Source organism: Bacillus rossius, chromosome 1 (assembly GCF_032445375.1).
Source record: "Bacillus rossius redtenbacheri isolate Brsri chromosome 1, Brsri_v3, whole genome shotgun sequence".
NCBI lineage: Eukaryota > Metazoa > Arthropoda > Insecta > Phasmatodea > Bacillidae > Bacillus > Bacillus rossius.
In genome coordinates, this window is record NC_086330.1 from 242,608,456 (window position 1) to 242,634,047 (window position 25,592).

Here is a 25,592-nt window from a genome sequence, read left to right on the forward strand (position 1 = left end):
TCTTTATTACAACCCGATTTCGAGGAACCGTGAAAAAATTGCCGAAAATCCGAAGAAAATCGAACAGAAAGTATACGTTTCTTGTGGTGAGTAGCTTGTTACTGCGTTTCTCTTGCCGAGTGCTGTACTGCCGTAGGCAGCGCATATATAAAAATAGATACCACTTCCTGTCGACCGCTGTCAGCGCTTGACAACCCCCATTCCACGTCCCTTTGCCGGCAGGGTGCAGATAAAGGTTTTTGTGGCAACGTGTTTACGTTTAGCTTTTTGCGAGTGTCTAGTGAGGTACGCAGTTAAGGCAAAGCTACCTTCTGGATTTCTCTTGATTTTGATTACTATTGGTTGACAATGTTTGCTTAGTTTTTGAAGTCCGATTTGGTATATTTTCTGGCTTGAATTTGTGAACTATTGTTGATGACTTATGTAGGTTTTTTTCTTTCTTTTTTTTTTTTTGATTTTGTGTATTATGACTTAATAAATAAAATACCATTAAATATTAATTACTATTAATACAATGCAGGAAAAACCCTCCGGCCGCAGCGTGTGAACATGGTAGTCGGCCGCTCGCTCGCCTTTGCTCACCCTCTCTTCGTACCGTGCGCTGCTTGTACTTGTTAACAATCACGTTATATGCTTCATTTTAACGAGAGTAAAAATATATTTAAACTGTCAGCAAATTGATAAAAGCTTTATGTGTCCGCAAAACAGGGCACAACACTGGACCGCCAGTTGTTTTCATTCAAAACGTGGCTAAAGAACTTGCATGGATCAGGCTGAAAACATCCGGCAATACGTGTAGGTTATAAGGAATCTTGTTATGAATTGAGATGTTATGTTTTTAGAGTAGATATACACAGCGACCGACTGGATGCACGCCCGCCTCGACTTGTTTTAACTACCGCAGCGATGTTTATTTTGACAGCTCAAGCAATTATCTTTCCCAGTGGGTTGATAGAAAAAGGTCGCTTCACCCAGCATAAAAAAAAAAGCTACGCCACTTATTCCCCAAGCAGGAAACACACTGGCTGCCGTCTGTCTCCCCGCATTTATCTTTCTTCTAACATTCCACGTCTCCCCTCGAAGCGACCACGCATTGGGCCGTTTTATGCTTTGGTGACAGCAGCTTGATTTTATTCAGTATATTCGTTTTCATAGGACCCTTGCTATTAAAATACATTTATATTTAAGTTTGAAAGCTTGTAAATTCCTTGCCAGAGATGACTGAACTTGAACTTGGTGTGAAAAGTGACATACAGTAGAACCCCAATTTTACATTACCGCTTTTTACGTTTTCCCGTTATTTGCACCATTTTTTTGGGGCCCGTTTTAACCTCATTTGATGCAATGCAATTAATTCCAGTTTATTACAACAAGCCCATAACCTACTTCCCGCTATTTACGCTGTTTGTTTTTGCTATGACCTACATAAATTCATTATTCCCGTGTTTGTCATGGACGTCTTACCTTTGAAGATATAACTTTTGTATGAAATACAAAATCCTAACTGCTTTTGGGTACACTAGCGCTATATCTCGTCAATGTTTCGAAGTTCTCTTGTATTAAAAACGGTATTAACAGGCTGCCAACACTGGTATAATCATGGACTTCACGAGAACGTCAGCACGTGACGCTAGCGCTGTAGTTTATAGAAATCCCTACTGTTAATCAATAACTTATACATTCAGGATTTCCGGCATGTATCTTTGTCAAGTCTGTTATTGACAATGTGGTCGGCAGTATCGTGAAAGGAAAAACGTTTTTTACCACTGTAATTACTGTGTTTTAACAAGATGGCAACAGGTAAAAAACGTAAACCTTATTGATTGACGAAAAACTTAAGTTTTTAAAGTGCGTGGACAAACATGTAGGTACTCGTGTTTCACTCGCTGAGAGGTTAGGCATCCCAATTTCAACACTGAACACAATTGTGAAAAATCGCGACATGATACAAGAAAGTGCATCGCAGTGTGGTAGTTTTTCGAAGAAGCGAAAATACGTTCGAGCATCGAAATATGAGGAACTTGAAGTACTTTTGAAGAAATGGTTTTTCGGTGCAAGGGCCTCAAATTTACCAATAAACGGTGTTTTGTTAAGAGAAAAGGCACTATTTATAGCAACACAGCTAGGAATATTAGATGACTTTCGTGCATCCAATGGTTGGATTGACCGTTTCAAACAAAGACATAACCTTGCGTATAAAGCAGTATGTGGAGAAAGTAGAAGTGTAGACTCTACAACTGTAGAAGCGTGGAAACAAGAGCAGTTACCCAATTACATAGAAGGGTATGCACCGAAAGACATTTTTAATGCCGATGAAACAGGCCTGTTTTATTCTCTACTCCCAGACAAAACACTGTGTTTGAAAGGAGAGCAGTGTCATGGTGGAAAACTTAGTAAACAAAGGCTCACTGTTTTGCTAATGAGCAATTCAGATGTCAGTGAGAAACTTCAGCCATTGGTGATAGGGAAGGCACAAATTAAAAACATAAAAACTTTGCCCACAAAATATTTGGCAAATCAAAAGGCCTGGATGACATCAAAAATCTTTGAACAGCAAATGCATGCTCTGGATGCATCAATGGGTGTTAATGGAAGAAAAATTTTGCTGTTTCTTAACCAGTGCCCAGCTCACCCTCAAAACTTGAATTTAAGGAATGTAAAGCTTGTTTTTTTTTCCCTGCGAACTGCACCAGTGAGTTTCAACCTTTGGACTTGGGCATCATTCATGCCTTTAAGTTAAAATACAGGAAAAGGATCATCCAAAAAATGTTCAATCTCTTGGATGCTGGCAAAAATCCACAAGAAAAAAAATCAATGTTCTGGATGTAGTGCATGAAATTGCCTATGCATGGAAACAAGTTGCATCAACAACAATTTCAAATTGTTTCAGGAAGGCAGGTTTCCCAAGCTCAAGAACAGTGTCTACAAATGAGGACAGTGAACCAGGCAGCAGCATAGAGGAAGAAGACTGAAAGAAAATTCAGACAGGCAGTTTGTTCAGCGACTTTGTCAATATTGACAGTCATGTGCAAACAACAGAAGTACAATCGATTGATGAAATTGTCAGTTCGCATATGAGGGAACAGCAACCTGAAGAAGATGATGGTGGTGAAGATGAAGATGAAGAAATCCCTATGCCTCACAAGAATGAAGCTCTTGAAGCAGTTTCTGTTTTGAGAAACTTTTTTTCTGGGTTAAACTGTCCTGACAGTTTGTTTGACCAGTTGAACCATATAGACAAAAAAATAGAAGAACTGAGCAGCCAGCAATTAAAGCAAACAAAAATTTCAGATTTTTTCACATAGTGTTGATATAATTGTAAATTCTTTTTTGTAACCTATACATACTTATTTGCTTTTACTGAAATTAATTTTAAATCTCCTTCATAACCTATATTGTAGTAATTGTAAACTGGAATTTAATATATTATGTAGTTGTGACTTTACCTTGTGTGTGTGTAGGTAGACTGTATGAGTTGTTGCTTTTTTTTTTACATTTAAAAATTAAACTTTTGCATTAGTAAACTTGTAAAACTATCTGTATTATTTTTATTAATATTCTTAGCCTATGAATGTCTAATGTTAGTATGAATTGCTAGTTAAAGTAAGGAAGTATGTACATAGACTGTGCCAATTTTTACCCTCTACAGGATATATAAAGTATGGGACTTAAGTGTTAATATAATAACCCTTTTTAGCTATGTGTCAGACACTTGTAATGTTGCAGAACCCTGCCCTCCTAATTAAATAATTTTTCTTTTAAACTATTTTCATTTTATATAGACATTTTAAATCACCACTATTTTTTATGTAATTACTCACAAATGAGCCGCTGTACTAGATTTTTGCATGTTTAGGCCTACTTTTTCAGGTTATTTCTAAATGATTTTAATGTTTTAAAGTAATTTGTATTATAATTGCTGTTTATAATGTTCATTAACGTATGGAATGATTCTAGAACACGGTACTGTGTCTGGGCTGGTGTTATGGTTAGAAAGAGAGGCATGAGAGGCCTGTAAGTGTAAGTGAGAAAGGAACAGTGCTTCCCAGCCAACCGAGATAAAGACGGTAATTCCCCCCCTGCGTGGGAACTGTGTGATAACTGCTGTCTCACGGTGTGGGAGAGAGAACAAGAATGGAAGTCCCCGATTTCGATGAAAAATTGAAAAGAGATAGATCAGGGGAAGCCCAGTGTTCTGTGTGTAAAAGGTTTTTTCATGTATTGTAACTTGTTCTGTGATTGGCTTGTATCTGTAAGAGTGAATGATGCGTGCGTGTGATTGGTCGGTGAGGTCATGTGACGTCTACTCCCTGCGTGGAGGAGACGAGTTCATGATTTCACCAGTCGTCTGTCGATCGCTGCCCCAGTAGGTCGCATTCGGTGGCTTCTCGCTAAATTATGATGAAATTTGCTAATAGATAATTTCACGTTGGTGGTCAGAGCCAGGCCGAATATTAAGTCAACCTAATTTATTTTATTTTCTTTCGGACAATAATTAGAAATTGCGGCCACCTTCGTCTGCATTTTGGCTCGGGGCAAAATTCGTTTTCGCTGGGTGCGGTCATGTTTGAGGCCGCACCGACTTCGCGTACTTGCAGCAAACTACTATTGAAGAATATTATTTTTCGTTAATTTTCATAACGCAACTGTGGGCATTTTTTGACGGGCAGAGGTACGTGTGGAACGAGTGAATGAAACATTGGAAGTGTTTGACTTCGTCGGTATATTCTATTTGAAAAATAAAAACAACAAAATTACAATCGGCGTTGAACTGTTTATTTTGTATATAACAAACCGTTTTACACTCATAATGAATAATTATGTGTATACCAGAGTACACTGTGTTTAGGTCTTATAATATAACAGTTCTTCGGGCAAAAAAAGGAATTTTACACATTTCCCTTATTTTACACTTTCCCGCATTTTACAAAATTTTCATACACCCCCTTGAATAGTGTAAAAAAGGGTTTTACTGTATTTTAACATACTTTTTTTTGGGCATATTTGGTGGGGAGGGAGGGGTCCGAAAATATTTACAACAATCTTACCCCTCCCTCACCGCTTTAGTACCCCATTCATAATAGCCAAATTTTATGGGAGAAGGGAGGGTGAAAAGAGCATTTTCTCACTGAAGGTTTTTCAAAGGGGAGCGAAGTTGGGGTGTTATAAGGGAGGACACTAGATGGTTTGTGTGTCTGGGAGGGATGAGCTAGCCTTGAAGAATGTTACCTAGGGGAGGGAGGGGTGAGCTTATGTGTCATGAAGCTGCTGCCGCCAGCCAGCCGGGCGAGCTTCGTGTGCGCCCACTCACGTTGCAGAACCTACCGCTGCCATATTTTTAAAGGAAATGTCCCATTATTTTTTTGTTATTCTTACATGAACATTATTGGAAGTGTTAAATCTGACACAAAAATACACTGTGTGTTAAAATTAACAGATTTTAATGATCTTTCATTTCATTTCGTTTTTTTTAATCTTTCTTTCTGATTTTCACATTTTGGTCAAATTGTCCAATTTTTTGAAGGTTCCCGAGAATGTATTCGTAAAATCGCTGCTTCGTTAAATCCAGTGTTCGTGACATCGGGGTTCTAGTGTAGCAGAAAACGAACGTACATGTAAACTCACCAGTAAAAATAAACTGTCTTTTGACATATTTTCTTTAGAGGTGGCCTGTAGGGCGACGGACTTGTCATGAAGGTTGAAGTGGGTTTAAAGCAAAGCCGTCTAGCATTGTGAGTGACAGCTCTCCTGCCATTGTACAGCTGGTTTCTTAGCGAGTAGCGGGAGGGGGGGGGGGGGGGGTGAAATCAACTGAAAATTTCACAAAACATCTATTACGACCCCCCCCTCTATTACGACCCTATTCCTGGGAACCGTGAGGGGTCGTTTCAGAGAGGTTTGACTGTAAATAGACGATATATGCAATGTACATAAATGGAAACAAATATCAACATGGTGGCTGCTGCATCAATGCTTAGGCACTATCAGGGTGTCTACAGAAGTGACAAAATCAATTTTAGTGACTTTTTAGTGACTTTTTCAGTGACTTTAACTGACCTAAATGACAAAAAAAAAATCGGATTTTTTTTAGTTTGTACTTTTGACTAAACTACACTTTTACAAAAAAATTACACATTAGGCATAACAATTATGCCTAAAAACTACCAATGACCACCAAATTTATAATTACATGTAAAGATGTACTTGGTTTGGATAAATCATATCGATACCATGCTGTGTCTCTCTGTTCTGTGTTTAAGGATAGTTTACTGGAGAAATTTATTCTCGACTGTTTAGCAGAAAGAAAGCCAGCCACTAACTGCGAGTGACGTTTTCCTTTTTCATGTACTATTACAGAGTTGACCCCTGCATGAGAAACATCAAAATCTGTCCTATAAGTACTGCAATGAGCTCTGAATTTGTCACTTTCAACTCGCCATAACCACATTTTCCACGTACTTGCAAACGGTTGGTCATACCAACTTTCTTGAAAGCTACACTTCCCTGGCATTTTAATTCAACCTTAAGAGCCAACTGGCCTAGCGAAACCTGTGGTTCAAGTCCAATTTAGTAAAAAACCAACTTCAAGTTCTATAACACAAATTAAGGTTCATTTCTCACAAACTTCTGTTTATCCATTGAGCTAGTTTTTTTTTATTTCGAAATCGCAAAACAGGTTAAGCATACATTTGTACGTAATTTGCGGCACTATCACATTTCTTAGATTTTCGGCAATGTATATGCAAATAAAGATCACAAACACGTAAACAAACACACATTGAGTTATTTTATGACACACACGAAGTCCCGTACTTAACTACATAGATAAGTTCCCAGTGATATTATTTACGTAAGTTTTTACCAAGTGTGACAACAAATAGACGCGGAGGCGGAAAGCATCGTTATTGTAACAAGTTGTACGTACCTAGTAAAATGTAACATCTATGGTTTGAAAACCTCTGAATCCTCGTACAAATACGAGAATTTTCATACGTCAGGCAATGCTAGACTCGTACGGCCTGTGCCCTAAAAAACGAAACAACGAAAACGAACATAGCACGGCAATCAGCTTGGCATGGCATTGAAATTCACCACTGCGTTTCATGGTATCTTATTTCAGCACTTTGTTCTTCTATCGCAGGCTAAACCATACTAAGGAAAGAAAAATACGGCTGTGCCAATTACACAGTCACTTAGTGTCCAATAAATACACGTGAAAATACGTCAAAAGAAATATTTTTCGTGAGCTTGTACCGAATTCCATGACTTTTTAGTGACTTCGTGACCTCGCATCAAAATTCGTTACTTTTTCGTTACTTTCGGGACTTTCGTGACTTGTAGACACCCTGTTTATAATGTAAACAATGAAAAGTTATTTCTCCAAAACTGGTAGAAATTTAGTTTTTCTGCCTTTTTCTATAAATAGAGGAATGTTTAAGTTTTAAATGAAAGTGTTTTGGGAATTTTATTATTTTTTAAGAAGAGGGTTCAAACTAAATAAATACATAAAAATTTGTAACATGTATAAAATAAATATGGCTTTGAATTTCAGTACATGGAAATATGACATTTGATTGCAGGTTCGGGAGATCTTCCTCAAGCACACACATTACGCACTACGTACCTGCAGTCACTGAAGATGGAGGAAGAAGAGAAAGTAAAACTGGCAGTCAAGGACCAACAAGTAGTTGTGCTGTGTGATGAAACTACAAACCAAAGAAGAGAATGTGTCTTTGTTGTTTTGTTTAAAGTTCTCTTGGCTAGTGGTGACTCCAAATTGCTGGTTGCTGGAGTGAAAGTGCTCAGTAATGCTAATTCAACAGAATGTTCACGAGCAGTAGTGGAGACATTAATTAAATATAACGTGAAGTATGAAAATGTTTGTGTTTTTGTATCTGATTCTGCAAAATATATGAACAAGTGTGCAGAATTGTTGAAAGTGTTAGTGGGTGAGAACATGTTGTTCATTCAGTGCTGGGCACACAAACTTAATTTAGTTGGGAATGTTTGGTCTACAGAAATAATCACGTTAAACGAATGTGTAGTGAAGGCAAAGATGGCATTCCTGAACACCAGGAAGAGGAAACATCACTATTTGGATTTCCTCAAAAAATCTTCCGTTGAACCAAAGCTGTTCCCATCACCTGTTTTGACCCGCTGGAACTCATGGTTCACTTCAGTGACTTATCTTGATAAGTACCTAGTTCATCTTGTTGGAATTTTTAGACAGCAAGATTTTGATGGTGCTGATGCTACAGAGTACTTCAAAAGCTTGAGCAACGATCAGGTTTTAGTTTTGCAATGTGAGGCAAAATTTGTGGTAGAGTATTGCAAAAAAACTGTTGATCTGTTGGAATGTCTGGAAGGTTCATCATATCCATTCGCTCACAAACTGTGTGCAAAACTGTCTGATTTAAAGACAGGGTTCAAGCATGTCAGTGACAGAAATTTGGGTGGAGAGACAGCAAAATTATTGAATTCTGCTTAAAGTCTAAAAGCTGCAACATGAGCGAAACTTGCTGTGACTGGCCAGAAATCTTTTCTAAAACTGTCATCATTGATGGGAGGGGATCCTGCAAAATCATTCTTGGAGAACATAGGCTTCTTGTTCAATCCACGGGAAATAATTTCAAGAGGGCCAGAAATTGATGCAGTGAACTTGCAGAATCGAGTCCAAGCTGTGCCTTTACTTCGAGATCTCACATTTCAACAGTTTTTGGAGGGCTACGCAGCAACAAAACATGCCGTTCTGAAGTCTGAAATTGGGAAAGTAAACATACTACGAGTTTTACTGTCGTTGAAGAATGACTTTCCAAAATTCTCAGACAGTGCGATCAAGTGTCTCTGGCTTCCAGTGTCCAATGTTGACAGTGAACGTGCCTTTTCAGCATACAGCAACATAATGAGTGACAAACGCACATCTTTGGGGGCGGAAAACATGGAAATAAAGCTAGCAATGTGTTTTGGTGGAGACTAGTTTGCAGGAAATATATAATAGCTGATTTTCAGAAATAGTCGAAATGGACTTGAGCCACTAACATTTCTGATCAGTTTCCGATTTTTTTTGTATGTAATCTTGAGAATTTTAATTACAAATGCAGCGTGCTAAATTTTAGATGTACATGTTGTACTTTAAAACATTGTTTTTGATAAATTTTGACCAAATAAAACAATAATTCCATCAAATATATATATATATATGTGTATAAAATTATAATGACGAAATATTTATTTTTTCTAACTAAACAATTATTTTTCACAGAAATTTTGCACCGAGATAACTCTTTTTATTCACAGAAATGGGTCTTTTTTATTTACCATTTTTCATTGGCTCTAGTACACGTATACGACCATTCCAGTTCTCCACAGCAAAGCCCGACGCACACAAATTACCCAGGAAGAGCATGTAATGTCTCTGGACTGTTTGTAGCAGCCTGCAGAGTTACAGGGGCTACCGGATGGTAGACTTAGTGAATTGGCTGACAACAGTTTCTTAGCATCTGGCATGCCAGCAAGTGCACCGATGGCAGGTTGAGAGCAGTGGGTCCCAAATTTATCCTATGAATTTACCTTGCCATGGTACCAATCTTCAATCCCGGGAGTATAAATCACATAGTGCTACAGTGGCTAAGTGTTAACACGTCAATGTCATTTAAGGGTCAACCCATTTTTGTAATTATATGTAATGTCTTCAGATAAATTAAATAGTCTACACATAGCATTAATGTAGACATAACCAATATAAATCCTGTAGTTAAATGTCCATTTGATTCAAACATGTGATTTGCAAAGCCAGAAAATTAATAAGAGGAAGTCCACAAGTTGTATAGACATAGTTTTTGTGCAGACCATGTATCCTTAGTTAAACTGTTACCCTGTACCTTTATGATTGTAATAATTTGATGTTTGATGTTTAAGATTTCTTGTTTTTATGTTTTGTACCTATAATTCTTTAGGTTGTTACCCAAATAACATGTATTTTATTCCACAGAATATGTATATGTAGTAGTTGTACTAAACCAAGCCTTCTAGATAAACTGTTCAGGCAATAAATTATCAGTTATAGCAGGTTCAAATTCAAATTGTCAGGAAAAAAAAGTGTTAGGCCCATTTTAAGAAAGGACTAGCAGTGTTTTACTAGTAGGTAGGTCCTCGGATATCACACATCAAGACCGTGTTCGCTGCAAGTCGTTCCACGTTACCAACTGGAGGTGGGAGAGAGAGAGAGAGAGGGGGGGGGGGGAAGAAGACTAGCAGCACGGCCGGGCGTGAAGAAATCTGCAAAATATCCGGGTTTGCAGCGGCACCATCGTGTCATACTAAAAGAACCCATGTTTTTGGGGTGGAAATAATCTATGTTCCTACCCCACATCCATTCTACGGCATCCTCTTGACCCACATGGCCCAGACACGGTCGAGATTTTGGCTGCATGATTTGCCCGGGGGAGAGTGTTATGACACGCACGTAGCACAGGCCTCGCTGCGACACAAGCGTCAGCACAACACTGTCATCAGCACAAAACATTGGGACAACGCTTCATCGTAATTTCGGCCTCCCGTTGCAAAAAGGGGGTAGGAATGATATTTGTCAAAACATCCGTGAACCCAGGTTTCAAATACGGCAGTCCCGCCCAAAAAGGGGCTTTTGAGGAGGCCAAGACGATGAAGTCCAGCGTGCTGCAGACTCAAGTCACTGCATCCCGGCTCATCCAGAGGTCAGCCACGACCGTGACAGAAGAACAGCAAAGGTAAGGAGTACTTATAAATGGTGTGACAGTGAGGTGCTTAGGTTCTTAATATATGTGCTAGGCAGTACTAGAGGGTGACAGCTGTAATTAATGTAATCCAAATTTGATAGTAAAGTTAATGTTGGCCTCTATTTAACAGCGTTTGATTCCCCTGGAGACCCCAGTAGGAAGAGAGGGCAATACCAACAAGGTCGAGGCAGCGACATAACAATAAATAATAATTTTACAAGTATGTACAGGTTATACTAGTGGTATAATGTTCCACTTTCACAATTTACAAGAAATGTGAAAGTACACATGCAAGTAAACCATTTGGTTAATTTTATGACTGTTTTATCTTGGTGGCGACCATCTCCACAAAAAATGTCTGACCTGTTGCTGTTCTTAGGTTAACCTTCGTAATGATTCCGTCACTTTAATAAATTCCTTTTGCCCTGGTAAACAACAGCTCACTACAATCATTATTATAGTACCGTATATACTCGTGTATAGCGCGCCCTTTTTTCCCCTCAAGTAAAGGAAAAAAATAAGGATGCGCGCTATACACGGAAAAAAAAAAAGTGAGTAGATGCGGCGGGGGAGTGGAAGTCGTTAACTGCCGGTGACAGGGTGACGTTTCTGGCCAGCCCCCCACACATACGCACAAGCAACAAGGCCTCTCTTTCAGACACACACGCACGCACACAACCTGGTCTCTCTCTCACACTCACACACACACACACACACGTGCACGCGCAAGCTCGCAGGTCTCTTGTTTATTTTTAGACCTCCCCCTCTACAGAAAGCCAACGCAGCTAGTAAAATAAAAAAGAGAGAGAGAGAGAATGTTGACACCAGTCCCCCCCTCCCACTTCCTTCGCTTTGTCGCAGCTGCTACCGGTGAGTCATCTAGTCCTCCGTGTCACATTCCTGCCTGCCTCCCTCCCTCCCTTCCTCCCGCCCACGTACCAGTTGTGACGATACAGCGCTTCATTATCTTCCGTCTACACAGCAGAGTTTAAGTATTTTCCTGACGCATCACCACACATCAATTTAAATTATCATTTGTTTCATACCTAATTACTTAACAGGTACCACAAAATGTTAGTACAATTTATTTACGGGAAAAACAAATTTTTTTTCTTTGGAATTTGTTGCAAAAATCGTGGTGCGCGCTATACACGAGGGCGCACTATACACGAGTAAATACGGTATGTCATAAAGTTTCGGATTGTGCCATTGCTGACAGTTTTCCCATATCTAGGATTTGGAGTTGCTAAAATAATCTGCTCTTCCAAACAATTTTACACCGTTGTTGTATGGTTAAAACTTTATTCTAAGTTTATATTTTGTTTTGCTTTGTTATTTCTTTATATACAGTACAACCCTGTCATAACATTCCCGTTTGTAACATTTTCCCGCCTATAACACCATTATTTCATGGTCCCATCATTTCTCCATTTATCACAATGCTTTAATTTCCCGCCTGTAATAATATTAAAATTTCTACATTCCCACCTTTAACGTTCAAATTTGATTTGATAAATGCCATAATTTTCAGTATCCCTTCCTTCAAAGTCATAATTTAGAGCGAAACCATAGCTAGAAAATACAGCACGCATATACAAACATCAGATGTTTACATTTGTGTAGTTCACCATAGACGTGGTACACACGCAATCCACAACTTGCACCGGATCGACTAACAATATGGCGTCCTGTTCGTGCTCGTTAGCCTATGACTTGTTCCGTTATACTTACGATGCACATTTTGTGTACTGATACAGGGTCGGAAACAGTGATACTGTATTCTATGGTGCTGGTTTTTGTTTCAAAGTTTTAACACCTGGAGATGGTTAAATGTTCCATGGATATATTCACAGCATTTGTTTGTTATTAACCTTTACCGTAATTATTTTTTTTCACTTACTTATTGTAGTCACGGTCGTATTTAATTAAAATACGCCGTATTGAAATTTTATTCAGGTTATTGTACGGCTATGATGGCCGATAAATATAAGCGAAAATCATATTCTGTAGCTGAAAAAATTCAGTTTATTAACCAAGTGGACAGGAACCCCCAACAAAATGTGTGTTGCGATTGCAAAAGAGTTGAATATTTCTGTTTCGACTCTGAACTGTATATTACAAAACATTTTTTTCTTTAGCATATTATTAGGTATTATCTATAAATAAAATTAACCAATTTTCCACTCTATTTCTGTTCTTAGGGTATTACTCCTGCCTGAACTTTGTGTTGTTTTACCTACTCTTTAATTTAATCAATCCACGCGTAATTTAAACAAAGTGAAGATGTAATTTTATGATTTCCTGCTTATAACATTTTTTTAAGTTGGTCCCTTGGCGAATGTTATAACAGGGTTGTACTGTACTTAAATTAAATAAAGGACCTATTGCAAGATTTTTTGGAGTCCGTGAATTTTAAAAAACTTTTAGAAACCTTTTATAAACTTTTTTGGATAGTCTTATTTTCAATATAATTTTTTATTGTAAACTACAAATTTTTAATTCACTATATTTATATTGATATTGATTTGATTTTTTATATTTATGTATGTTGAGCTATGTAAATTTAGGTAACATTAATTTACTTTTGGTGTCTTGTTACAACCAAATAAAAGAAGTAAAAAATAGTCCACTGCACATTTTTGAGAATTTATTATTAAACATTTGTGAGTTAAGCTATTTGGTATTTCTTTTCATTGCCCAATTTATTCTACTCCATGATTTGTTCGAAAATAATATTTTAGTATATGGTTATTCCTTTTCCATGGATGTTTTGAACATGAAATAATATTTTTGAATATTTGAAAATATTTATAATTTGTTTTAATTGGTTTTAAAATCCAGGTTGGGAGCAATGATTGTAACCTCTTTTCAGGTTGCAAAAAGACATAAACCTTCCATTATTTTCTTTCACGTGGTAATAATAAATTTTCATACTTTTTTACAAGTGAATTTTGGTTTTATTTCTCGAAATTAAACAATTTTGCAGTTTTGTCCCAAATTAAGGTTAATTTCAGTGTTATATTGCGATAATGCAATTGGCAAAATTTTCATGCCCTAGTAATGAATCTATCAACACCTTATTCATTAGGCTTCTGCGAGCAGAAGATTTTCACTTCGAGTCGAGCTCGAGCGAGTTTGCTAAAATACTCGCGAGTATCGAGTCGAGTTCGAGTTTTTTTTTAAAGTTTATTGCACATAAATTTACTGTGATGGAGTAATAAAATGTGAGAACTTTTGAGAAAAATATGGAAATAAAAAAAGAAACCATTATCATTGTTAGCCTACTAAATAGATAGACCTACATTAGAGGTCTGCAAGCCTAAGAATTTTACTTTGAGCCAAGCTCGAGTGAGCTTACTTGAAAGTTCTCGAAGCTTGAGCTTTTGTGATACAGTTACACTTTTGGGAAATTATTTTTACCTTAAACTTAGTAGGTATAATGTTTGAATAAAGTATTAAAATGAAGTGGGCTTATTAATTTTGGGTAACCATTTACAGAGTGCTTTTATAATTTGCACTGCTAGGAAAAAAAACATGTTTTCCATTGAATCTAACCTGTTTCCATTGGTTTATTAGCAACTGATATCATCCAACTAACATAACCACAGTTTACAAGTACGTATATGTTTGTGTAAATGTAACATATCTTTGGAATAATTTCATCCTTGTCAATTTTTCTGGAGTCCTTACTGAGCTTCAACTAACTGAGCACCAAAAATCATGTTGTTTGAAAAGTACATTCACATTGTTTCAACATTTCCACTTTTCAGCACAAAAATTCTGAGAGAGATTGTCATAGAGTATTAAATTCTGTTCTTCAATCTATCATGCAGAAAAATAATTTGTTCTGCACGTTCAGGAGTTAAATTAGCTCTACGATTGGAGATGGTGTTTACAGCAGATGAGAAGCATTTCTCGCTGGCAACCTGTGTGGCTGGAATGCTTTAGTAAAATTGTTGGTAAATATGTAGAGTCGCGGTATATGCGGAAAAAAAATGCTAAAATTCCGAAAATACTTTTATTCTATGCTCTTTCACTTCCTCTTTTCAAATCAACCGGCGGAGATAAGAAATTCCAAATACTTTAGGAATATCGAATTTTTTAATTTTCATCACAATACCTGGGTATTCATGCGGCGATCACCATTGTTTCTGGTTTACGAGTATCTATTATGTTTCTTATTGGACAATTTTGTCACGTGACAGTTCCGTGATTGGCCAGTATTCAAATGAACCTTACGTGATTATTTATTTATTTATTAATGTTCCGTCGGAGGTATCGCGACGTAGGTGAACGACTACATCATTTCCTTCTAATGGCAAAGGAAATGTACCCGCCTCCAACTTAGGTGGGTTTTTAACGTTTCTAATTTTAAAGTCTTATTTTTTATTTGGATATTGTTGCGCAAGTAATAAGTAACAAAAATATTTTACGTGAGTTGTTAATGTTCATCATTTGTCCGGGTTTGTTAGGTCAGGTCAGTTACATTATAAATACTTTAAAACTAAAGAACCATTGAAATTAATTCACATTTTTTATGTCCGCTTAGTTTGAAAGTATTAATAATGTAACTGACCAGACCTAATCGACCATTTTATTTATTAAGCATTCACGAACATACGGCAAAATAACAAAAATGGCGTCGGTCTAATGGTTGTACAGGTGTTGTATTGCAAAATTAAAAAATTCTATATCTCCTAAAGTATTTGGAATTTCTTATCTCCGCCGGTTGATTTAAAAAGAGGAAGTGAAAGAGCATAGATTTTTAGCATTTTTTTTCGCATATACCGTTACTCTACATATTTACCAAATTGTTTAACCTCAAAATTAGTGTCAAATATCTGTAACTTGTCATTAAGTTTAATCAATTTAAAGTAATAAAAATAGAAGCATTTTACTTATTTCAATTTACACTTGCAAAAAAAACTTACGCACAATAAACCTACATGGAAATTAAAGTCTTTTTCAATGTCCTGTAGTCTGAAATATGTTTACTCATGTCATCAAATGTAGAGCTGTACTGAAGAAGCCGATTTTGCCAATATTTAGTTGAATCGGCATTTCTGCCAACTTCCAATACTCTTGTTAATTTTCGGCCGATATTACTGAAAAACGAAAGAGAGACTGCCATAACCTAAAAATCCACGAGTACCCTTTTCACTTTTCGTAGTAGTACTGCATTCTTTCAGATCACATTATTTCTTAGCAACATGTGCCAACCGTACATATCAAGATTTAACATCCTTTTTTTTTCAATAATGTTCTTTAATTTTAATATGTCCTAAATAAATACATTACCATCACGGTAAATACACTTCTCGGTTATTACGGCAACTATAGTGCAAATGTGGTAACTATCATGCTTCTGCAGTAGTTATGGTATCTACAAAGAATCTTTAGTTCTTTTTATGGTAATTATCTTAAGATAACTATTGGAATTGTACTGCAGTTATGGTACATCATTCATATTTCTTCGTAAGTTGTTGTTCATTTGTCTTTTCTTCATATTTATATTTACGTGCGCCATTACTGGCAGGAACTTTCATAAAATTTTTAAACGGGACTTTATATCACACATTTAATGGCGTAAATGATGAGACCCCGGACAATTTAAACGCTTTTTACAGTAAAATGCGGGAAATGTTTCCGCATAAAGCGGGAAATACTTCCGCATAAAGCAGGAAAGTGATACATTAATGCTATGCGGAAAATTATAGAAGTAAAAAAAATTAATCACGGAAATTCGTAAATCCCGGGTACGTAAAAATGATGTGTTAATGTATACGGTCGATCATGTTACATTATAAAGTAAAGGATAATAGTGTTGTAAGACTTTTATTCCGATATAATGAGAGTTTTTTTTTCTATAGGTAGAGTGCAAGAAAAGCTCGCTCGAATTTCGAGTTGTTGAAAACCACGAGCTCGAGTTCGAGTATTACTAAAAAACTCGACTCGAAACTCGAATTTCGAGTACTCGCAGGTGTCTATTATTCATAAAATTCTACTAAACTGATTGAAAGTAAAAAAAAATGAGTTTCAAACGCACACTATACAGTGAAACCTCTATTTAACAAATCTCAAGGGACCAAAATTTGTTGTGTTTGTTGTAAAGGGGTTTGTTAAATGGAGGTTTCGCACGATATATTTCTAGTCATCATAAAGCTTCACACAAATGGCTAGAACTGTCTTTCTGACTGTTTAATACGATATGAGGAATTAAACATGAAAAAGTACATAGAATACACTTGTTTAATGGCCAACCATTTGATGCTTGGAAATTTAACAATTCCCATCCCCAGTGCTTCCTGGCGTGCCTGTTATGGTAAAATCAGCCTTAAGACGTTGATGTTAGATGCCCTAGCCTCCATTAGCCAGTCAAAAAGTATCTTGTCCAAATCATCATTTTTTTTTTACATACTTTCACAAGTTTTCGATTTCTTCTTACCAGAGAAGTGTTGTTTTCGATCTGTTCCCGGTTGGATAATATGGTCGAAAGTGTAGACGCCGGGATGTCGAAACGTTTAGCTATATCACTTTTTTTTCCACCTTCAACAGCATTTAAAATTTTTAATTTTATTTTAACGTCAATCTGTCGCCGCTTTTTAGGATTAGAATTCATTTTACAGTAGTACCGTGTTGATTTCCGTAACTACGTGTGGAAATAAATAAACAACAGCGAAAACTGAAAAAACAGAAATTGTACTCCACCATAGATAAAAATATTTGCGTGTGCGCATCTATAACCATAGAAACGCAAAATATACTAGTTGTTCGTCTTGCCAGAGCGATGGTACGAGAGGTTTCCGCCACTAGCGTTAATGTACCCGCCATTTTGAACAAAGTGTGGCATGTATACATGACGTGTGTTATCCATGATGCTTTATTTATTGTCTTCGGCGATGGTGCATATAATTTTACGGTTAAACCCACGTATTTTTTAAGCAGTGTGTTCGAGCACATACATCAACATTCGAACCGACGCCATGATGATGCGTAACTGTCCGTTTAGTCCACAGATCGCAGCACTGTCCCAAGGTCCAACGTGTGGTGCAAGAAGTCACCAAGTCGCACAATTAAAAAAAGTACACAGCAACCCTCAACATTCCGCCCACCGAAAATAAGTATTTTCATAATCACCAGGTAAACATATAAACAAAAAAAACTACACTCTACGGCATCCCTAACAAGAATGTGAACTAGCCAAGAACTAGTATGGTTAGTTCATGGGCAATGGGCAAACTTTAGCCACTGGTCTCACAAATGTCCCTTGAGGAGTCTTCAGTGTGACAACACGCACTATCCCATCTTGGCCTGGATGGAGAGCTGTGACTCTCGCAGTCTTCCATCTAAGTGGAGGAAGATTGGGTTCCTGGACCAAAACCAGCTGGTCTAGTTGTATGTTGGGGTGGTCCATTTAGCACGTTGTTAAAGTGTGTGGAGGTACTCCACACTCCACCGTTTCCACATTGTCTGTTGCAAGCGGGTAACAAGTTGCCATCTGTCCAACTTATTTAGGGAAAGATTCATCAAATCATGGTCTGGCACAGCAGTAATTGGCTCGCCAACCAGAAAATGACCTGGAGTGAGTACATCATACTCTTCAAGGTCTGTTGACAGCGCACACAGTGGCCGAGAGTTCATCACCGCTGATATTTGTGCTAGCAGAGTGACAAATTCCTCTAGGGTAAGAAGCAGGTTCCCCACTACTCGCTTCATGTGTTGTTTTGCTATTTTAACAGCCGCCTCCCAGAGGCCCCCAAAGTGAGGGCTTGCGGGGGGGTTGAAGTGCCATTTGATACCTCGTTGAGCTGCTTCACACAGGATGTGCTGTCGAGGCTCGCCTGACCACAGAGTCTTGTATAGATCCTTCAAGTGGTTACGGACACCCACAAAGTTAGTACCATTGTCAGAGTAGATTTCCGTGGGAGTTCCTCGGAGTGAGACAAACCGTTTCAAGGCTGCTAAGAATGCGTCTGCAGAAAGATCAGTCACCATTTCAAGATGTACCGCCTTAGTGGCCATACAGACAAACAAACACATGTAGGTCTTATACGTCACTCTTCTTCGTGTTCTGACTGGGGTAGTGAGAAATGGTCCTGCAAAATCAACTCCTACAGAGCGAAACGCTCTGACTTGAGTAAGTCTTGCGACTGGTAGTGCGCCCATGAGTGGTTTCAATGCCGTAGCTCTCACCTTGAAACAATTCATACACTTGTGAAGCATCTTGCGAACTAGACTTCTTCCAGAGACTATCCAGTAGTGACGCCGTGTCAGACACAAAGTCGTCTGTGGGCCCGCATGGAGGTGGCCAACATGAAAGTGAATCACAATTAACTCTGAAAGTTTGCTTTGCGCCGGTAACAGAATAGGATGCTTCGTCCTCTCAGGAATAGAGGCATGTTGTAACCTGCCGCCCACCCTGACGACTCCCTGTAAGTCAATGAAGGGTGCCAATGCCTGAATATTCTTGCTACATGTTTCCCCTTTCTTGATGGCAGTGATGGCATCCTTAAAGAAATATAATTGGGTAATTTTAATCAGGTAAGTTAAAGCAGCCTCCCTTTCCTTGAAGGTTAAAATGGTGTCCTGTAAGTACTGTTGTTTCTGGAATCCTGCTTTCGCACGCAGGACCCATGCTGTCACAGCCTGAAGTTTACCCAATGAAGATGCATTCTGGATAAGACCTAGAGGGTCCTCTGACCTCTTCTCTTCATGCTGAGCAACTAATATTGCAACTGAGGGTGGTTTCAGTTCGGGAATGCTCCTGTGGTGTTTCATCGCCTGTGATGGCCAATGTTCTTCCTTTTGCAACAGCCATCCAGGACCGCCGAACCAGCAAGACTGGTCCAGCAGTTGAACTGGCAAGCATCCACGAGAAGCTGCATCAGCTGGGTTGCATTCCGAGGGAACATACTTCCAGGCACTTGGTGGCACCGCAATCTGAATTTCGGCCACTCTATTTGCCACAAATGTCTGCAGCGTGTGTGGAGACATTCTTAACCAAGCTAGGACAACAGTTGAGTCTGTCCAAGCATGCAACACTGGAGTCTTGACCTTGGGCTGGAAAAGTGCCAAAACATGTAAGCATAGCTTACTCAACAAGTGTGCAGCACAGAGCTCAAGTTTTGGAATGGACAATGTCTTTAGGGGAGCGACCCTTGACTTTGCCATTAGCAGGCGCACAGTAACTTCACCGCTCCTTGTCACACACCTAACATACATGACTGCAGCATAGGCCTTCTCACTCGCGTCACAGAACCCGTGAAACTGAACGTCCAATTCTTGCAATGGAATAAATCGGGGTATTCGTACCCGAGACAACAATGGTAACGCTGCTGTAAAGCTCTCCCATTCAGACAAGACGTCTTCGTCAACTTGGTCATCCCAACCAAGACCCTTAGTCCACAACACTTGCAGCAGAATTTTACTGGCTGTAATCACTGGGGCCAACCAGCCACATGGGTCATACAATCGAGCTATGAAGGACAGAATACCACGTTTGGTATTCGGTACAGTGGGTACCTTTACCTTGTAGCAAAACTCATCCTTTGATGGAGTCCAATGTATTCCTAACACCTTCACCGACTCCGTACTGTCAAATTTCATATCAGCCTGGGCAGTGTCATGGGTGCCTACTACATTTCCATTATTGGAGCACCATTTGTGAAGTTGGAAGCCACCTGCTCCGAGTAGCGCCACTAGCTGAGTCTTCAATTCCTGTGCATCACCTACAGTATCGGCTCCGGTCACAATATCATCAACAAACACATCATGTAACAGAGTGTGAGCAGCTAAAGGATAGTTAGCTCCTTCGTCTGTTGCCAACTGCTGCATGGTTCGGAGCGCTTGGAAGGGTGAAGATGATAGTCCATACGTTACTGTGTTCAGCTCAAATATATGTATTGGGTCACTAACCGAATTTCGCCACAAAATACACTGGAACTTCCTATCCTCAGGATCAATTACAATTTGACGATACATCTTGCATACATCAGCTGTTATCGCAATTGCTGATGTTCGGAAGTTCAGCACAATGTCAGCAACCTCCTTGTGCAATTTAGGACCAGACAACAGCAACTTGTTCAAGGAGGGTCCATTGGTCGTCTCCGACGATGCATCAAATACTACGCGTACCTTAGTCGTTAAACTATCTTCTTTGACCACAGCATGATGTGGTATAATGTACAGTGGTTGGTTACGCGCATCCGCCCTTAACGATACAAACACCTTGCTGTCGGCATCCTGTGTCAATGTCCCAATCTTTGACATATGACCCAGGCTTTCGTACTCCTCCATGAATTGCTGGTATTGCTGAAGCAACTGTGGGGATCGACATAGTTTACGCTCTAGCCCCTGCAATCGCTTGAGGGCAGTTGTGAATGAATCACCCAACATGTCCGCTGAACGTGCAAACGGAAGCCTCAACACGTACCTGCCTTGGTTGTCACGCCTGTGAGTCTCCTGGAAGTGCTGTTCACAGATCTGATCTTCCCTGGATGTGAAGGTCTTACTACGGAGATTTTCAACCTCCCAGAACCGTTGAAGAGCGAGGTCTAGCGACATGTCAGTGCGTACCAGTAATGATGCTGATGCCGGCTGAGTGAACTGTGCACATGGTGCATTGCCTGCCAGTACCCATCCGAATAGGGTTTGGAAGGCATGAGGCGGTCCATGAATCTTAGTACCTGTCATTACTTCTGCCACTACCTCCGCAGAGAGCAGCATGTTTATGGCACTGGGCACAGAGAACTGGGGATCTGCCAGCGGCAGGCCATCTAGATGCACTAAGCTCCCAGTGGCAATCTTGGTTGATGGTAGGTCCTTGGTTATTCTTTTAAGAATTAATGCCTTGCTGGTGATGTGAAGTTTTGGTGATTGGTGTGATCTAATCTCGCAAATAACCGATCCCTTGGCTTCCGGGATCAAAGTGTTGCCAACCCCAGCAATACTCACAGTTGTACGATGTCGTCTTAGTCCCAGCCGTTGTACACACGCCTCTGTGATGAAGGAAGACTGCGAAGCACTATCTAGTAACGCACGAACCACTTGGTATTGACCTGCACCGTCCTTGATGCGTATCAATGTCGTCATTAACAGCACTGTGGTGGGTGGATTGACCGGCCTCATTTCTTCTGATGCACACATGGTAATTGCTGGACTTTCTTCCTCACCCCGTCCATCGTCATCTGAGCTCGCTGCGTAGTTCCTAGGCCCCTGTCCCGTGACAATGTGGAGGAGTGTATGGTGACTGCCCTGGCAGAGTTGGCAGCGAAACTTAGACTTACACTGTGCTGCCACGTGTTGTCCCCGCAGACAGTTATAACAGAGCCTCTGCGCCTGCACTAAGTTCCGTCTATCCTCAACCGACCTTAAACGAAATTCCTGGCAGGTGTGCAATCCATGAAATCCGTCGCACACACTACACTTCAGGTTGTCTTGAGTTGAAACAAGTGTAGTCTTTCTAAAACCGGGTATGTTTGAGTCTGACACATTCATCGGTCACCACTTATTTATGTTAAGAACCCGGTTGCTTGAAGTGTTTTGTGAGAAGACTGGCCTGGTGCACCTAACTGAAGACAGATGGACTTGCTCTGCTGCCTTTGCCCTCCTGTCCATAAACTTCAAGAGATTGCGGTAGGAGGGAATGTCCTCTTCATTTGACATTTCAAACCCCTGTTTCAAAGGTGAATCAAGCTTCTCTAGCAAAATGTTCAATAAGAGGAAGTCCCACTTTTCGACAGGGAATTCCAATGCCTTCAGGGCATTTACATTCTCTTCGACACAGGCTACAAACTTGCTAAGGGCATTCTCACTGCGACTGTCTACTTGAGCCAAATGCAATATTTTTTGCACATGGGTGGTCGCTGTGATCCGAACACTCAAAAATTTCCTTTCCAAAAGGCCCCATATTACATCATAATTACCTTCCGTGAATGGTATGTTGCAAACTAAGTCCCGCGCCTCGCCCTTAAGGCATCCTAACAGATAGTGAGTTTTTTGCACTTTAGTCCAAACATTGGCCAACTACCGAGTTGAATAGTTCCGAAAATCCCTTCCACTCAGCACGGTTACCGCCGAACACCGGTAGCGGTAATGCAGGCAACATTGACACGTGGGGACTTAACGTGGCTTGCGATCCCGTGTTAGGCACTGTGTCACCTGGTGCCTTAACCTCACTTTGGCTTGACGTCTGTTTATTGTATAATTTACGCAATTCCCGGAACACTACTTCATAAACCGCGAACTGTTGCTTGACTTCGCTCATATCGACCTTATCACTGGGGGGGGGGTTAGTGCACATAGCAAAGAAATTTGCTAGTAATTCACTCCTTTTTTCTATAACTTCCTCAAATACAATTTTAAAATCCTCCAATTTGGATGCATCCTCCTCCGACGCTTCATACAAATCACGGGCTTCATCGGCTTTGCCCAATAAAAAGTTGAAAATTACGTGTTGTAATTCCGGTGTTTGTGCCGCCATTGTGCTTATCTAGTAGGTAAGCGTTTCCCTTTGTTTTTGACTTATAAATTTTATAGTTATTTTTGTGTGCGTAACTTCACTAATCCCCGCGTAAGGACTCTTGTGTGCCCTTAATAACCGTAAACATAGATGCACTGCCGCATAATTTCACTCTTCTAATAATTATCAATTTCTACCTTCGCAATGTCCGTCATTAATTATAAGCCGTCGGCATTACAACCGCGCGTCACCGATAGGTCCTTATACCGTTTCCCGTGCAAAATATTTTGAAAATCATTCCCTAGATTATATTATAACACTTTCACCATCCGTTAATCTTGATTTGCGTTATAATCCGGGCCCGGAGGACCAAAAATGTTCGAGCACATACATCAACATTCGAACCGACACCATGATGATGCGTAACTGTCCGTTTAGTCCACAGATCGCAGCACTGTCCCAAGGTCCAACGTGTGGTGCAAGAAGTCACCAAGTCGCACAATTAAAAAAAGTACACAGCAACCCTCAACACAGTGAATGCAAAAAAATTAGTGGTTGTCTTGTAGGAGATGTTTATTTTTGCGTGTTTTTCAAAAGCGGCAGTTCGTTGTAAAGGGAATTTCACTATTTCGGAACAAATAAAATTCGGTATTTACATGTTAAAACAGCATTGATCTTATGGCGGTTCGGCGGGACCAAAATTTTATTTCGTTGCATGGGGTTTTTCGTTAAATAGAATATTCGTTAATGGAAGTTTTTACTGTATACATATATGACAAACATTATACGCTTAGCCCTGTTGAGCAGTTAGACGAAAATAAATCCCTATTGGAAACTAGTAAGCTAGAATGTAAGATGATGCTAGACATCAGCAAAGGAGCACATATCAACTTACCTGTGGAACCAGAAGTTGCAGCCAGACTCACACAAGATGGCCTGGTCATTATCGTGAACTTCTTTGTGACACGTACCGCACGGGTATATCGGGGGGGCGTTGGGATTCTGAGGGTTGAACACCATTGGCTGGTCCGGGGGGTAAACCTGCGACACACAACCACACTGCACCTGGCACGTGCTGGCACTCTCCCCTCCCTGCACCCAACACTCCAACTTCAGCTTCCCTCCACACAGACCTGCACTGTTTCCAATACACACACTATGAATCTATGGCTTTGCTAACATCAAATGTGCATTTTTTAACTTATACGTCTTTAGGTGCATTGAGGGTAAAATTTTAGCAAGCTACGGAAACGTAATTAAGTGCGCACACACCATAGACGTAAATTAAAAATGATGAAGTGTAGAGCATGCATGTTTCTGCTATACCTATGAATTGACCACATGTGGCGGCAATAACTGTATATATTCGCTTACATGAACATCAAAGGACATACCAAGCATATCAGTATGCCAAATAAATCTTTATGTTAGCAGAATTATTCTGATATACATTTTATAATGTTTAAGAGCCACAAAGAAGACTAATTGCAATTTTTAGAATACATTATAATCCTGGGATTAGAACATTGATAACCCAATATTTTACCTACTACATCATAATATCCGTTTAGCTCAGTGGATAAGTGCGTGATTTCTCACTTAAAGTTACCAGATTCGAATTCCATCATGGGAATATAATTGTTATACCCTTCCTATAAAACTTATTATTGCATTTTAACACTATAGTTCAAGAAAATTATATTACTTCTTATTTGATAATTAATTGTTATAAGAACTTTTAATACGTATCTCAGTCCATCGATTTGGTTATTTTACACTATGTAGGCATATAACATTTTCTTTTTTTACTTATAATAACAATCAATCTTAAATATACAATCTAAGTGATTAGGAATATACGGGAAAAAAACCTGACAGAGTGCGCTGCTATTCGTAGATGTAGTAGAGAGTTCTCCCGCTAGATGGGGTTAGTAGATACGTTCAATAAACAGCTGTCCAGTTTGTAGGTTAAAGTTTAATCGTAGTATTTTTTTTCTCTTACTGTTCTAGTGTTCCGCCTGCGAAGTCATTATGGCAGATTTAAAAGAACAGTGTGTTTGAAATTTTGTTTCCTGCTCAAAAAATTGGCAACAGAAGCTTACCAAATGCTTTAACAGGCTTTCAAGGAGGATGCTATGAGCCGCATACAGGTTTTTGAGTGGTTTGGGCGCTTTAAACGTGGTGACATGCTTGTTCTGAGCGCTCTTCAACATCTTGAAACAATGAAAATGTTGAAAAAATTCACCAAAAAATCTATGAGAATCATCATTTCATGATCTACGAAATTTCAGAAGAGACAGGAGTGAGTTGGAGCTTGTGCCAGCGGATTCTGACTGAATATCAGAAAAACATTCAATTGAATTTGAGCCAGGACT

The 25,592-nt window shown here is 39.3% G+C and overlaps 1 protein-coding gene across 2 annotated transcripts in view; it reads right to left on the reverse strand.

The window, feature by feature from the left end:
- The window catches only part of LOC134527424 (protein pygopus-like), a 127,304-nt gene that overhangs the window by 59,759 nt on the left and 41,953 nt on the right, over nt 1-25,592 (reverse strand). Inside the window, exon 5 of one of the 2 annotated variants that reach the window (XM_063360097.1) lies at nt 24,113-24,258. In XM_063360097.1, coding sequence (XP_063216167.1) covers nt 24,113-24,258 — 146 coding nt within the window. Of the gene's footprint in view, nt 1-24,112; nt 24,277-25,592 lie in introns of both variants that reach the window. The other variant, XM_063360096.1, reaches the window with a different exon arrangement.